General features: G+C 38.6%; 1 protein-coding gene across 2 annotated transcripts in view; it reads left to right on the top strand.

Moving 5' to 3' along the window:
- Window positions 1-15,018, top strand: part of LOC132383055 (myosin-9-like) — a 113,810-nt gene that overhangs the window by 45,417 nt on the left and 53,375 nt on the right. The window contains exons 4-8 of one of the 2 annotated variants that reach the window (XM_059953776.1): window positions 7,362-7,389; window positions 8,742-8,835; window positions 9,123-9,143; window positions 12,421-12,513; window positions 12,756-12,819. In XM_059953776.1, coding sequence (XP_059809759.1) covers window positions 7,362-7,389; window positions 8,742-8,835; window positions 9,123-9,143; window positions 12,421-12,513; window positions 12,756-12,819 — 300 coding nt within the window. The remainder of the gene's footprint in view (window positions 1-7,361; window positions 7,390-8,741; window positions 8,836-9,122; window positions 9,144-12,420; window positions 12,514-12,755; window positions 12,820-15,018) is intronic. The other variant, XM_059953777.1, reaches the window with a different exon arrangement.

The raw sequence follows: 15,018 nt of genomic DNA, 5'->3' as shown, positions 1-15,018 counted from the left end.
TGCGGACTCCTCAGACAGCAGTGGGTTTGAACCGTGATCAGTGATTGTCAAGTCAGGACACTTTTTAATTGTCATTTCGACCATAACTGCTCGTACAGTACATAGTAAAAATGAGACAACGTTTTTTCAGGACCATGGTGTTACATGACACAGTACAAAAACTAGACTGAACTACGTTTAAAAAAAACACAAAAAAACTGCTCTAGACTACAGACTATGTAAAGTGCACAAAGCAGTGCAGGCATTACAATAAACAATAAACAAGACAATCGGACAGTAAGTCAATAGACAATAGGTGCAGGAGTAGGCCATTTGGCCCTTCGAGCCAGCACCTCCATTAAATGTGATCACGGCTGATCAACCACAATCAGTACCCCGTTCCTGCCTTCTCCCCATATCCCTTGACTCTGTTATCTTTAAGAGCTCTATCTAACTCTTTCTTGAAAGCATCCAGAGAATTGGCCTCCACTGCCTTCTGAGGCAGAGCATTCGCCTCCACTGCCTTCTGAGGCAGAGCATTCCATAGATCCACAACTCTCTGGGTGAAAAAGTTTTTCCTCAACTCTGTTCTAAATGGCCTACCCCTTATTCTTAAACTGTGGCCTCCGGTACTCGAGAACAGTCTAGTAAGTTGTCAGTCCAGGCTCTGGGTATTGAGGAGTCTGATAGCTTGGGGGAAGGAACTGTTACATAGTCTGGTCGTGAGAGCCCGAATGCTTTTCCCAGACGGCAGGAGGGAGAAGAGTTTGTATGAGGGGTGTATGGGATCCTTCATAATGCTGTTTGCTTTGCAGGTGCAGCGTGTAGTGTAAATGTCCGTAATGGTGGGAAGAGAGACCCCGATGATCTCAGCTGAACTCACTATCTGCTGCAGGTTCTTGCGATCCGAGCTGGTGCAATTTCTGAACCAGGCAGTGATGCAACTGCTCAGGATACTCTCAATACAACCCCTGTAGAATATGATGAGGATGTGGGGTGGGAGATGGACTTTCTTCAGCCTTTGCAGAAAATAGAGATGCTGCTGGGCTTTCTTTGCTATGGAGCTGGTGTTGAGGGACCAGATGAGATTCTCCGCTAGGTGAACCCCAAGAAATTTGGTGCTCTTAACGATCTCTACCAAGGAGCCGTTGATGTTCAACGGGGAGTGGTCGTTCCATGCCCTCCTGAAATCAACAGCCATCTCTTTTGTTTTGTTCACATTAAGAGACATGTTGTTGGCTCTGCACCAGTCCGTTAGCTGCTGCACCTTCTCTCTGTAAGCTGACTCGTCATTCTTGCTGATGAGACCCACCACAGTCGTGTCATCGGCGAACTTGATGACGTGGTTTGAGCTGTGTGTTGCAGCACAGTCGTGGGTCAGCAAAGTGAACAGCAGTGGACTGAGCACACATCCCTGGGGGGCTGTGATGGTGTTGGAGATGTTGCTCCCGATCCGGACTGACTGAGGTCTCCCAGTCAGGAAATCTAGGACCCAGTTGCAGAGGGAGATGTTCAGGCCCAGTAGGCTCAGCTTTCCAATCAGTGTCTGAGGAATGATTGTGTTGAGTGCTGAACTGAAGTCTATGAACAGCATTCGAAAGTACGTGTCTTTTTTGTCCAGGTGGGTTAGGGCCAGGTGGAGGGTGATGGCAATGACATCATCTGTTGAGCGGTTGGGACGGTACGCAAAGTGCAGGGGGTCCAATGAGGGGGGCAGCAGGATTTTGATATGCCTCATGACGAGCTTCTTGAAACACTTCATGATGATGGATGTGAGTGCAACGGGACGGTAGTCATAGTAAAGCAGTTGTGCTAATCACTATGCTACCGTGCCGTCCTACTCTTTCAATTTACAATTGTACCAAGCGTTGGTTGGACTCTACTTGGAGTATTATATACATTTTTGTTTGCCATACCACAAAAAGGATCTGCTAGCAATAAGAATGTAGAACAGTTCTGCAGGATGTTGCCTAGAATGGAGAGCAGAAGTTATGATGAAAGATTGGATAGGCTGGATGTATTTGACTAAGAAAAATCTCCAGATCCTAATGTATCCTCATGCTAGGGTTTTGGGTGTGTTTAGTGAGATAGCTGATCATTACTTTTCCTATTTCCATAGGGGACAGAAGGAAGCCATTCCAAACAAGTCTAAGCTGGTGCTCAGAGCAATTGTATTATCAACACTAATTCTCACTGTAATCTATTTATGTTAATTCCTCTCGTTCCACCTAAAGTAGTTAGAATTTGAAGTGGTTAAATAATCCACCAATTTGCACATATTTGGGGTGTGAAATAAAAATGGAACATGTGGACACAGGAAGAATGTGCAAGCTCCACAAAGACAGCACCATATATCAGGACGTAGTTCTGAAGCAGCAGTTCTTGTACTGTAGCTATAATTTTCTAATGTTAATTGCATTTGGGCAAAGTAAACCCTCCCATCAGTGTTGTTCAACAGTGACCTCTCCCTAAAAAAGGAGCTGGATTGCCTGCGACTCACCCAGTGCGAGACAAGCTGATTTACCTTTGTCTGTGGCTGAACCAGCACGAGATGAGGAAATGTTATGTACTTGTTCTTGCAGAAACGTGGCTGCAGAACAACATCTCGTGCACCATAAATCTTCAGGCCATGCCACTTAGGGACTTGTGCTAATGTTTTTTATGACTGTATGTTCTTTTGTATCTGTGCTATGTATTTTGCACTTTGACACTGGAGGAATGCTGTTTCATTTACCTGTATACATGTTTACGGTTGAATAGCAATTGAACTTGAACTGTTGCAGTTCCTTTTTAAAAAAAATATTACGGATAAAGAACTGGTGAATACACTGTACTTGGGTTCCTAACAATGTTTGATAAGGTGTTGCATTAAAGTCATTGTGGGAAATTAAAATTCATGGTATAGTTGGTAACAACAGGTAAGATGTAGCTAAAAGGTTGGCTGGCTTTAACAGAAAGTAGGAGCCAGAAGTGGATCTTTTTTCAATTAGGATTAAATAAGTGGTTGCCATAGGAATTGGTGCTATGATTTAAGTTTCTTACAAGTTATAGAATTGACTTGTGGGAAGGGATCAAAGGTATGGTTGCTGAACTTGCTGGAACACTATAACGGATATGACAGTAAGCTGTGAAGAGGCGGAAAGCTACAAAGGAGAATTGATACAACACGCACAAAATGCTGGTGGAACACAGCAGGCCAGGCAGCATCTATAGGAAGAAACACTGTTGACGTTTCAGGCCAAGACCCTTCGACAGGACTATCTAGGGGAATTGATAGGTTAAGTGAGTGGCTAAAGGATTATCAAATTAAATATGTTTGAAAATCACTCTTTGGCAAGAAACATGAAGGCGAAGTATTAAATGATGAGAGATTCCAGAGATATCTAGGTGCATGATTTATAAAAGGATAGTACGGAGGTACAAGTTGTTAGGAAAGCTAGTTGAGCATGGCCATTCATTGGGAAGGGAGGTGACTGCAATACAGATGTTACACTTCAGTTACGTTTGGAGCAGTGTTGGTCCTTAAAAGAAGTTAAACGTGCAGGAATTGCTGACTTACAAGAGACAGTTGGACAGGCTAGGCTTCAGGGACTTGTACTAATATTTTTGTCACTATGTACTGTAACAATATGGATGGGGAGGGATCTTGAATGATGTGTATCAGATATATTAACAATATAAACAGGGTGAATATGGAGAGACAAAGTTTCCTTATGGGGGAATCTAGGATAAGAAATATATTTTTAAAACCGAAGGTTTTGCTTTTTTCAAATGTATATGAGGTGGGGTTTTTTGGACTTCTTTCTCAAAAGGCAGTGACAGTAAAATATTTGAACATCTTTATTTTTTTAGAAGCTATAGATTCTGGTTAGTTGAGAAGATGGAAGTTTAATACAGTTTTATAAAACTCTAGGTATGCTACGTTTGAAGTATTGCATACAGTTCTGATCACCCCATTTAGGAAGGATGAACAAATTTAGGTGGTTTTGTCTAGAGCAGCAGAGGCTGTAGGGAGATCTGATAGAGGTTTATAAGATAAGTTTGTGAGAGGCATAGATACAGACAGTATCTTTCTTTTTCCCGAAGGTAGAAGTGTGCTCCACCAAGGTGCTTCCCCCCTCCTTTCTTTCTCCCGAGGCCTCCTGTCCCATGATCCTTTCCCTTCTCCAGCTCTGTATCACTTTCGCCAATCACCTTTCCAGCTCTTAGCTTCATCCCACCCCCTCCGGTCTACTCCTGTCATTTCGCATTTCATCCTCCCCCCACTACTTTCAAATCTCTTACTCTCTTTCCTTTCGGTTAGTCCTGACGAAGGGTCTTGGCCCGAAATGTAAACAGTGCTTCTCCTTATAGATGCTGCTTGGCCTGCTGTGTTCCACCAGCATTTTGTGTGTGTTGTTGTTTGAATTTCCAGCATCTGCAGATTTCCTCGTGTTTGCTCTAGAAATGTCTAATATCAGAAAGCATGCATTTTAAGGTGAGTGGGGAGGGGGTGGAGAGAGGTTCAAAAGAGATTTAAGGGACAAGTTATTTTTATACCGAGTGGTGGGTGCCTGAAATGTGCTGCCTGAGATTTTGGTAGAGGCAGATACATTAGAGACTTCTGAGAGATGTTTAGATAGGCACATGAATGTGAAGAAGGCAAAGAGAGTTTAGTTGGATATTTGACAGATAATTTAATTGGTTCATTACAACATTGTGAGCCGAAGAGCTTGTTCCTGTGCTGTAATGTTTTATGCTTGAGAATGCAGGAAGGTGTTGCAATCAGATCAGCCATTATTGAAGGGCAGGACAGATTTTTGAGATCAGTGTCCTGCTCCACCATTTCAATGTTAGTATGACTACAGTGACTAATTTTACCCTCTTCCTCTCATTTTTTACTTTCAATATTACATACACAAGATTTTTTAAAGGTGGCTACTTGTATCTTTAAATCTATAAATCTATATGAATCCTTAAATCTATATTGCTTCTTTCTGGATATGCCCCGGGGTTTTACGATAAGTTTTGTCTTTTTGAGAGTCTGAACGTTCTCATGGGCACTTTAATCGGTTCCTGTCGATCTATGATCTTGCATTCCCTTATTCCGGCAACTGCTGTTGATTGACTTATTGAGATGTTAGCTGTTGGGAGTATGGTCTTAATGACAGTGGGTAAGAATGCCTCCATTCTGCACTTGAAAGTTCTTTTGAGCCACCCTCATAAATGATTCTGTTTGTGAGCAAAGCCCTTACACAAAGTTGTGCAGCACTGAGTTAATTGAATGGAGTATAAGCTGAAGGCTTACCACTGATTGTTTATTTTGGTGATGCATAAAAGGGAACTTCTAAATCGTATAAGGATTCTATGGAAGAATTTATCTTAAACTTTTTAACTATATAAACATTTTTAATTATGGCTATTTGGAGTTCAAATGGGCAATAATTAACTTCACTGTGAATCCCACGTCCCTGATTGGATGTTTCTCCACGTGATACTAACTCTTACCACATCCTTGGTGCGGCATCATTGCTACTTCTCACATTTCAATGAAAAGGAAGAAGTGGACTTTGAATCTGTAGTAAAGTAAAATTTAAATATTAACTTCCTGAAGCTAGTTGTTACAACCCCATAGTTCCATAGAAACTTCCTCCTTGATGGAATTACACAATTTTTTGCCTTTTTTGGTAGAATGTTTATATTACTGACTTTGTTAGGAGACTTTGTGTTCAACTTCAGGACCAGTAGTCAAAATGATGAATGTCAATAGCAAAAAATATTTAATCAGGTAGCAGGCAATTTGTTGGGTCTCCTGAGACTGCAGCTGCATTTATGCCCAACTATTGTGCCCGTCACTACTAATCTCACTTGCATATTCCCCTCTGTCCCACTCATCTAAGTCTCTGTCAAGATGTCTTTGGAATGTTATTACTTTTGTTGTCTCCATCACCTGCTCTGGCATCTCATTCCAGATACAAACTACTATATGGAAAAATTTACTCCTCTGATCTCTTAAATCTCTCACCCTTGCTCCTTAAACTTAAGTCCTCTTAGTTTTAAACAATAATCGTGCTACCATTAATCATTTGTCAGTCTCAGATTTAGTTTTAATTAACTTTGTGTTACTTGCTCTTTATGTAGTTGTCCCAACTTTTGGAAGTAGAATGGTATGTGACTGAGTGTGGGAGTGGCCAAAATGGCTCACTTTGATCATCAAACATGGAGGCCCCTCCACAAAACTCCCACAGTCCTCAGTGAACCTGTGATTTTAGTCTCTGAAGCCAACTTGAGAAATTCCTTCAGGAGGATGAACCCACCCACGGAAAGCATCCAACCCAGACAGGGTACTTGGCAGAGTACTAAAGACATGTGCTGATCAACTGGCTCGACTGTTCCCTGATATCTTTAACCTCTCAATCTGAGGTACCCACCTGCTTCAAGCAGGCTTCAATTATACCGGTGCTCAAGAAGAAGTCATAACCTGCCTCACTGGCTATCATCCAGTAGCACTTGAGTTCACTGTGACAAAGCACTTTGAGAGGTTGGTGATGAAACATATTAACTCCTGCCTCTGAACTGACTTGGATCCCACTCTAATTTTCGAGCCATCACAACAGATAACAGCAGATTCTGCTTCATTGGCTCTGAACTCAATCAGGCCCTCAGCCTCAATACCTCCTTGTGCAACTGGATTCTCGATTTCCTTGCTTGCAGACCCCAGTCAGTTCAGATTGGCAACATCTCCTCCACAGTCACAGGTGCACCAGAATGCTGTGTGCTTAGCCCCCTGCTCTACTCACTTTATACTTATGACCTGAGGCACTTAACGAATGGCTCAGTGTCAGTATCCATGGCTTTTCTTTAAGGAAGTGAATCAGGTGTTAGGCAATCTGTGGTAATAAAGGTTGCTGGTATGCCGCTTTTATAAAATGTGCTGTTTAAAAGTTCATTGGAAGTTACTGTAACATATCATGTAATCATTGTCACTCATAGGTTTTAGCTAGTTTTATATCATTTTTGTTAGACAATTGTATTTTTGCAAATAGTATGTGTGTAATAGGGTTGATTTTCTTTACTGAAAGTTAAAATCTATTTTTGAATAAACCCATGAGCACTAGCTCATTATTCCTTTATTGCACTATTTCTAAAATTTATAGACTTTTGTCCTTGCACTATACTGCTGCTGCAAAACATACTTCACAACACAATGGTAATAATAAATATGATTCTGGTAACTTCATGTTTGAGACAAGTGTTAACTGCTGATTATGATTCACCTCTTTGCATTTGGAAGACTTGGGAAAAATGTTTAATAGCAATATCAAACTAGCTGTGACAAAATGAGAAAACACCAGTCAAAAAGTTGAACAATGCATTATAATATATAATTTGCTTTATTACAGATCGTGAGGATCAGTCAATCCTATGCACGTGAGTGTTTGGTTTCCTTTTCTGGATACATTTTTTCAACAATGAGTTCATCAGTTATGGTTTGTTTTGTCTAGTTTTCCACATTGCAGGAAATGAAAATTGGGTTTTGAAAATGAAATCCCTCTTTTGTGTGTGTGTGTAAAAAAAGAAAGAATGTTCTTGTACATCCTTTATATCTCCTGTAAGGACACCTCGTATAAAAGCCATATTTCAGAGTTATGTTACTTTTGTACTCTTTTTCTCTCTCTAACAGTGGATAATTTTTAAAAGGTGCTCATGATGTGTATTATTGATATCCTTTGTCACGTCATCATATCTGGCTGTTCTTGGTATCTTAAAAACTCAATGAAAATTTTAAGATGGGATTATGTCTGCCACAAGAGAAAATGACCTTGCAAGGATGACAAGAAATTTAAAGCTGAAGGAAATAGCAGGCATTGATAGTTGAACCTCTGGGGTCAATTCTCATCAAACTACAGTTGATAGTAGTTGTTCATTAGTAACTTCACAAGTAATGTTGTGGTGGTCTTGTTTGATTTGGAACTTTAAAAACTATGGGAGCTAATTCTGACATCTTTATGATTCTTATCATAAGCCCATTTTTGTGAGTAAAGGAATGGATCATCATAGTTTCTTGTGTCAAAGAAATCAGAGGTAATTTTTTTTTCCCTGATGACTTGTGATTTTTGCTTTTAACAATTGTGATTAATCCTGCTAGCTGAAGAATGCTGAATCTCGGTGGTGAATTGTTCCAATTTAGAAATGATCTTAATGGCCACTTTCCGTTCTGAATATTACGTTCCTCTTGCTTATTTCTAGTAATCTATTCTCACTCGTATACAAGTCAACTCCATTCTGATTCTCCTATCATCCGCTTACATGAGAGGTAATTTCCCTACCAGACATCAGGTCTTGGGATGTTAGAGCATGGAGGGAAGTGTGTACATTTTCAGGGTGAATGAGCAAACTCCACGTGCACATGAATCTGGGATGAAATCTGGATTGCTGGAGCTGAGATAGCTGTATGACGTGCAGTGCCACTTTGTTGTCCATTTGTATCTAGATAGAAAGTCTCCGAGCATGGTTCAGCACCAGTTTATTTTCAAGTGTACATGGCTGTGAATGTTTCAGGTAATCAAATGCTCTGTGGTTAATCTTTTTTAAATATCTTGTGTGAATAGTGTAAAAGCTGTTCATATTTCTCAAGTAAATTATAATAGCAATTCTCAAAAATGCACGTTTAATTGAACGCAGTTGTATTTGTTTTAGTTAAAATTTATTTAATTCCTGTCTGGCATTTATGTATAAATTGAAGCTCTGAAGTTGTTAAAATTAAATGCTTTCTATTATAGAGGAGAATCTGGTGCTGGTAAGACAGAAAACACCAAGAAAGTGATTCAGTACTTGGCTCACGTTGCTTCTTCACATAAATCTAGAAAGGAACAAGTAAGTGTCTTATCTAGGATGTAGTTGAATCATTTTCATAATTTGGTTAAATCTAGACATTGTAATGATTTTAATCCTTACAACATTTATTTCAAAATGTACATTAAATATTGTGATCAGTCTTCCTGTTTTATTTTATTGAAATTATGAATTTAAACAAATTGTCATTTAATGTTTCATAAATGCCTGTTGGGTTGTTAAATCCCTTAAACAAAATAAATTCTTGAAAGTTTCTTAAATATTTTTTGCATGCAGTTGATAATACTTTCCCCCTTCAACATTTGCAGCAGTCTACGGTGTTAGCATACGTGAGTGGGTTATTATAATTTGATTTGCATATTCTGCACTTTATGCATTTATATACAGATCTGTTGGCTGTTTGGGGAATTTCAAAGCTATTTCAATTGGTTTCTGAAATTGACTTTTGGCCAATTGAAATTAGCTCTTGTTGTGCAATTGCCCCTTGATACACTTGGATTCAAAGATACAACTGAGATGTAGTTTTGTGTGTTTGCTTCATAGTTTTTTTAAAGAAATGGGTCTAAGCAAATGCAGTTGTCATTTAAAAATGCAACAAAATAATGATGTAAATTGGTTTGCAATAAGCTGATTGAACTGGGGCTAGAAATTGCCATTTATGATTTGCATAGTCTAATTGTAAATCCTGGTCCGACTTAATAGCTGCAGTGTCTCTGTTCTACCTGTCACTGCAATGAAAAACATTCAAAAAATTTCTGGACAATTGTCTAACTTGGGTGGGTTTGGGAGCAAATTACAGCTCAGATCTGTATATTATTTATGTTGCATGCTTTGGGTGTAAAGGTGGTGTAAGTGTTTCTTAAGTTCTGTTTAAAATTGGAGGTGTTTACATATGTCAGAATGTTTATTAACTAATTTGGGATGTTTCCCTATTAAAAGAATCTGTTTTTCCAGTCTGAGAAATGATTCAGAGCTCTTTAGTTCAAAGTGCATTGACATTCAAGGTTTTCAAAACACTTCTGTAAACAAAACTATTGTATCCTGGAAAAGGGAGAAAATCAAAGCATTCAACCAGGAAGTTGTCTCCTCCCTTCCCCCTCCCCCCATGCAAGTTTATTTTATAACTTGTTTTATTTCTGCTGATATAAAATAGAACTTTTTGGAGAATATTTTTAAAACAAAGTTATTTCCTCTCCAGAATATTTATTACATTTTGCAACTGTAGTTAGGTTTGTCTCTCTGGCCAGGAAAGGGGGGTATTTTGTTGCACCTTTTGACATAAATAAATTCTTCACATTCATAAATTTATTATTAAATGAGTAAAATCTCCCAAATTTAAACTTCATTAAGTAAAACAAATTTAAAGTCAAATTGATTTTGACCAGCTTACCTTTTCAGTTTTCTTGATTAAAAATGTCTTCAGCAGTTCCCTTCCAGTCAGTGTTCCATTTAATCACCATCAAATCAGGAGTAGCACAAATATGCCTGCATTTGCAAGTTTTTGTTGTTTCGCTGGATTCCATACCCCCTCCCAAACATTTCATAGGAAATAAAAGCTTTAGAAATTCCTCATAGAATTTTATTTTTGTGATAAATTGTGCAGATTATATAATTTTGTGTGTCATTGTGTATCAAGGTGGGTTGTTCATATAGTGAACACCTATCTTGAATCACAGATGTGAAATGACTTTTCAAAATGCAAGCTTGTGTCCCTGTTAATTGTGTTGTATTAATTTTGTGCATATTTTCTATGTAAAATTGAAGTATCACCATTGCATTGTAGAGCTGCAATAGTGAACTGACCACTAATTGAGATTGCCCACCAAAGTGGGTGGAGTAAATCTGTTTGTGGAATAATTACCTCACATCTAAATCCTAGAAGTCACTGCAGCAGCAACACTTTCAATTGACAGAATGGCATTGTGAGTTTGAAATGTCAAATTTTCAACTGTCCAAATTTGGTTCATTTTAAAGCAACTTGATGTCTTTTTGATTGCTTTACAGCTCTACTAGATTGAAGTTTCCATGTCTTGCTTCTTACCTGCCTAACTTAGCACTAATGCTAAAGAAAGCTACTGACCTATTCTAACAATGTTATAAATGGTGGAATTGATTAATAATTGGTGTATCAGTGTGTTATTCATTACATGTTTAACAATAAGTGTGGCACACCTCAAATTAGGAACTGAATTTCCAGATGTTGGGAGAGTCCAGTACCAGAGGGCATGGATTGAGAATAAGAGGTCAGTTATTTAAAACAGAGTTGAGGAAGAGCTTCTTCTCCCAGAGAGTTGTGGAGGTGTGGAATGCACTGCCTCGGAAGACGGTGGAGGCCAATTCTCTGGATGCTTTCAAGAAGGAGCTGGATAGATATCTGATGGATAGGGGAATCAAGGGATATGGGGACAAGGCAGGGACTGGGTATTGATAGTGAATGATCAGCCATGATCTCAGAATGGCGGTGCAGACTCGAGGGGCCGAATGGTCTACTTCTGCACCTATTGTCTATTGAATTTCTTTCTTGGTCCTTTATTCAAAGAATTTGAGTGAATTATCTGAATACAGGTCCACTCTGTGTTGTAAAGGCACACACTAAGATTCTTGCCTTTAATTGGAATCAAGTTTATGTACATTTTCTGTGGCCGATGATTAAATTACCTCGTGTTTTTCCAATCTTAAATTTTGGGTGTTTAAGAACATCTATGTAGCTGGTGTATCACTTCCAAACTTGGATGCTCCCAGGTGTATTTTCTGGATTACCTTAGGTCAGTATTCTGAGTCAGCTGAAATTTATGTGGACATTAGTTGGAAAATTCCCAGAGTTAATGTGGTATTTGTCAGTCAAATGTTTTCTTGCTCTGAGTAAGCAATTGATGTGAGCAACCAGTAAATTGTGTCTGTAGTGAATGGCTTAAAGTGCTGTCTTTGGAGTTTATAGAGAAACAAAAAGACATTTGTTATCTTTTGTGATAACAAATAATGGTCATGAGGTTCTGAACCAGTTGCTACATAAATAATGGAAGTAGAAATTCCATTGCTGGCATAGAATAAATCTTGGTGCATGCCCATGAAGTGCTTCAAGGAAGTACCTTCCAACCTTTTCTAATTCCATGTAGATAGTTATATATTTGTATATCATACCTGCTTCTATCTTGTGTTTCAGTGCTACCTGCTTAAAGGGAGGGACTCTTCTTTTTAAAGCTATTAGTCAAGATGTTGTCCAGTTTCATTGAACTGCATTTCTTTTGTCTTTCTCTCTAACCCTTCCCTTTTCACCCTCTGCAAAATAAATCCAGTAATGACATTGTTATAACAGTTCTTCAGTTTTTAAAAAAATCTAGCTTGAACAATCTTTGATCTAATAATAAACCAAAATTCCAAACTGTCCTAGATTCTTTCTGCTCATTGTTCCAATTAAAATGTTTGCATGCCCTTTCAAGATGACCAAAATCACATGCTTGTCTAGCAGTCAGTTATTACTTCTAAAGTCTTTCTTGGTGCATCAGAGATGTTCATCTAAACAATACTTCAAAGTCTGTGTTTCTCTAAAGTTGTGCTTGTAAAACAGATGCTCCAAAACTAATCTAAGTCATGTTGTGATTGCAGGGAGAGCTTGAGAAGCAACTACTCCAAGCGAACCCTATCCTTGAAGCTTTTGGTAATGCAAAAACTGTGAAAAATGACAACTCTTCTCGATTTGTGAGTAGCAATTATTACAATGTCTAAGGCTAATAAATCAGCACAGTTATATTTTCAAAAAAGGTTTAAATTTGCATTTTTTACTTAGCTTTGTAGCTTTACTACCTACGAATCTTTCATTATAAATCTGCTTATAAAAATATTGTAATGAAAATGGAGTCAAAGAAAACAACATTAAATCTTGAAAGTCTATTATTAAGTATTTTCTTCTAGTGTTTAACTTTGTATGTCCTTTTCTTCAGGGTAAATTTATTCGAATCAACTTTGATGTAACTGGCTACATTGTTGGAGCCAATATTGAAACTTGTATCCTTTGCAACAATGATGAAAGGCTGAAAAAAAAGTAATGGAAATGCAGAATTACCTCGAACTGGAGCATAAACCATTTAATATATTAACCATCGTAGCTGCAGCAAGATTTAGTGTTTTGAAAATTGGCATATCTTTGCTTGTATGAGGTTTCAATGTTTGCTGGCCCCTAGAATTTTGAAATGTTGATTATGGAGTCTGAGCTTTTAAGGGCCCCAGTTATACATTTGGTTTCCCAGAACAAAAGGGGAGGATGTTTTTCTTTTGAAATTTAAAGCAGATATTTTGACAAGGAAATTTTATTTATGGGGGGGAGGGTGGTGTGATAAAGTCAGCATGGGTTCCTTAAGGGGAAATCTTGCCTGACAAACCTGTTGGAATTCTTTCAGAAAATACAGACAGGATAGACAAAGGAGAGTCAGTAGATGTTGTTCAGAAGGCTTTAATAAGGTGCTGCATTTGAGGCTACAGTCAGCCCTCCTTACCTGTGAGTTCTGCATGCGCGAATTGCAAGCGACTACGAATCGAGAAAACCCGGAAGTGTTCTTCCAGCACTTGCTGTTCAAGCATGTACAGACTTTTTTTTCTTGTCATTATTCCCTAAACAATGCATTATAACAACTATTTTACATAGCACTTACATTGTATTAGGTATTATAAGTAATCTAGAGATGATTTAAAGTATACAGGAGGATGCGTGTAGGTTTTTGTGGATTGGGATCTGAAAAAAATTAGAAATTCTCTCCACTGCCAGTTTCTAATGTCCGCCGTACTGAGAAAGGTTAAATAAGGTCTGGGGTTCCGGTGGGTCCTAAAGTCCACCGTATTGATACAGGTTGAATAAGGGACTTGAGCATTCGCGTTTTTTGGTATCCGTGAGGAGTCCCGGAACCAATCTCTCGCGGATAAGGAGGGCCGACTGTACTTAACAAGATAATAGTAAGGATGTGATGCTGAGGCTTTATAGGCATTTATAGTCAGACTGTACTTGAGTATTGTGTCCAGTTAAATATTGAAAGGCCTAGACAGTAGATGTTTCCTATAGTTGGTGCATCTAGGACCAGAGGGCACAGCCTCAACAAAAAGAATAGAGATAAGAAAGAATTTCAGAGGGAATTCATTGCCATGGATGGTTATGGAGGTCAAATCATTGAGTATATTTAATGCAGAGGTTGATAGGTTCTTGGTTGGTCAGAGAATCAAAGGTTCTCATTGGAGAAGGCAGAAAAAATGTGGTTGAGAGGGATAACAGCCATGATGAAATGGCGAAGTGGATTCAATAGGCCAAGTGGTCTAATTCTGCTCCTGTGTCTTAAAGGTCTTTTGATCAGTGAGATTTTAATTTCATAGTGCTAATGAACAGCAAATGTAGAGGGAGCCAAGCTAGAAAATTTGAGGAATGTCTTTGTTTTGAAACTCTTTTGAAGTAGTTAACCCCAAGTATGAGGATTTTTCCTATATCACTGCAATTTTTTTTCCCCATTTAAGGGATGTGGGCAGTGTAGGCATTTAATTGCTTGTTCCTAATTGTTTTTGAGAAAGTGGTGAGCTGTTGTCTTCCACTGCTGTCATCACTGATGTGTGGTTATACTCCTTATGCTTTTAGAGAGATTGTTTCAGGGTATTGACCCAGACTGCTATAGTACAAATTACTGTGCCATCTGTGTGTTGTTGATGGAGTGAGTGGCTGTGGATGAGGTGCCAGTGAAGCAGTCTGCTGTGTCCTGTGTGGTGTCAAGCTTCTTGAGTGTTCTTGAAGCTGCACTCATGGCAGACAGACAGTATTTCATCACACTCCTTACTTGAGATTTGTAGTTGATTCAAGTCAGGAGTGTGTTGGCTCTATTTAAGTATTTACCTAATTACTTCAGTACAAGAGAATGCCCCAAATTTCTCAGACTTTTTTAATTGTAATCCTGAAACATTCCAATAAATCTCTTCTGTGCCCTCTATTCACTTAACACCTTTTCTCAAGTGTGGTGTTGAGATTTGAGACAGTAAGTTAGTAGGGGTGAACATTTGTTCTGTGTTCGGTTAGTATAACTTTCTGGATGCCTCTATGTAAAAAAAAAACCCAAAACTTTTTTTTTTATTTATTAAGACACAGTGCAGAATAGGTCCTTTAAGACACGCTGTCCAGCAATCCCCCCAATTTTTAATCCTAGCCTAATCATGGAACGATTTACAGTGAACAGT

The sequence above is a fragment of the Hypanus sabinus genome, chromosome 29 (assembly GCF_030144855.1).
Source record: "Hypanus sabinus isolate sHypSab1 chromosome 29, sHypSab1.hap1, whole genome shotgun sequence".
Classification (NCBI taxonomy): domain Eukaryota; kingdom Metazoa; phylum Chordata; class Chondrichthyes; order Myliobatiformes; family Dasyatidae; genus Hypanus; species Hypanus sabinus.
The sequence above is the reverse complement of the archived record's forward strand: the minus strand, read 5'-3'. Positions and strand labels throughout refer to the sequence as shown.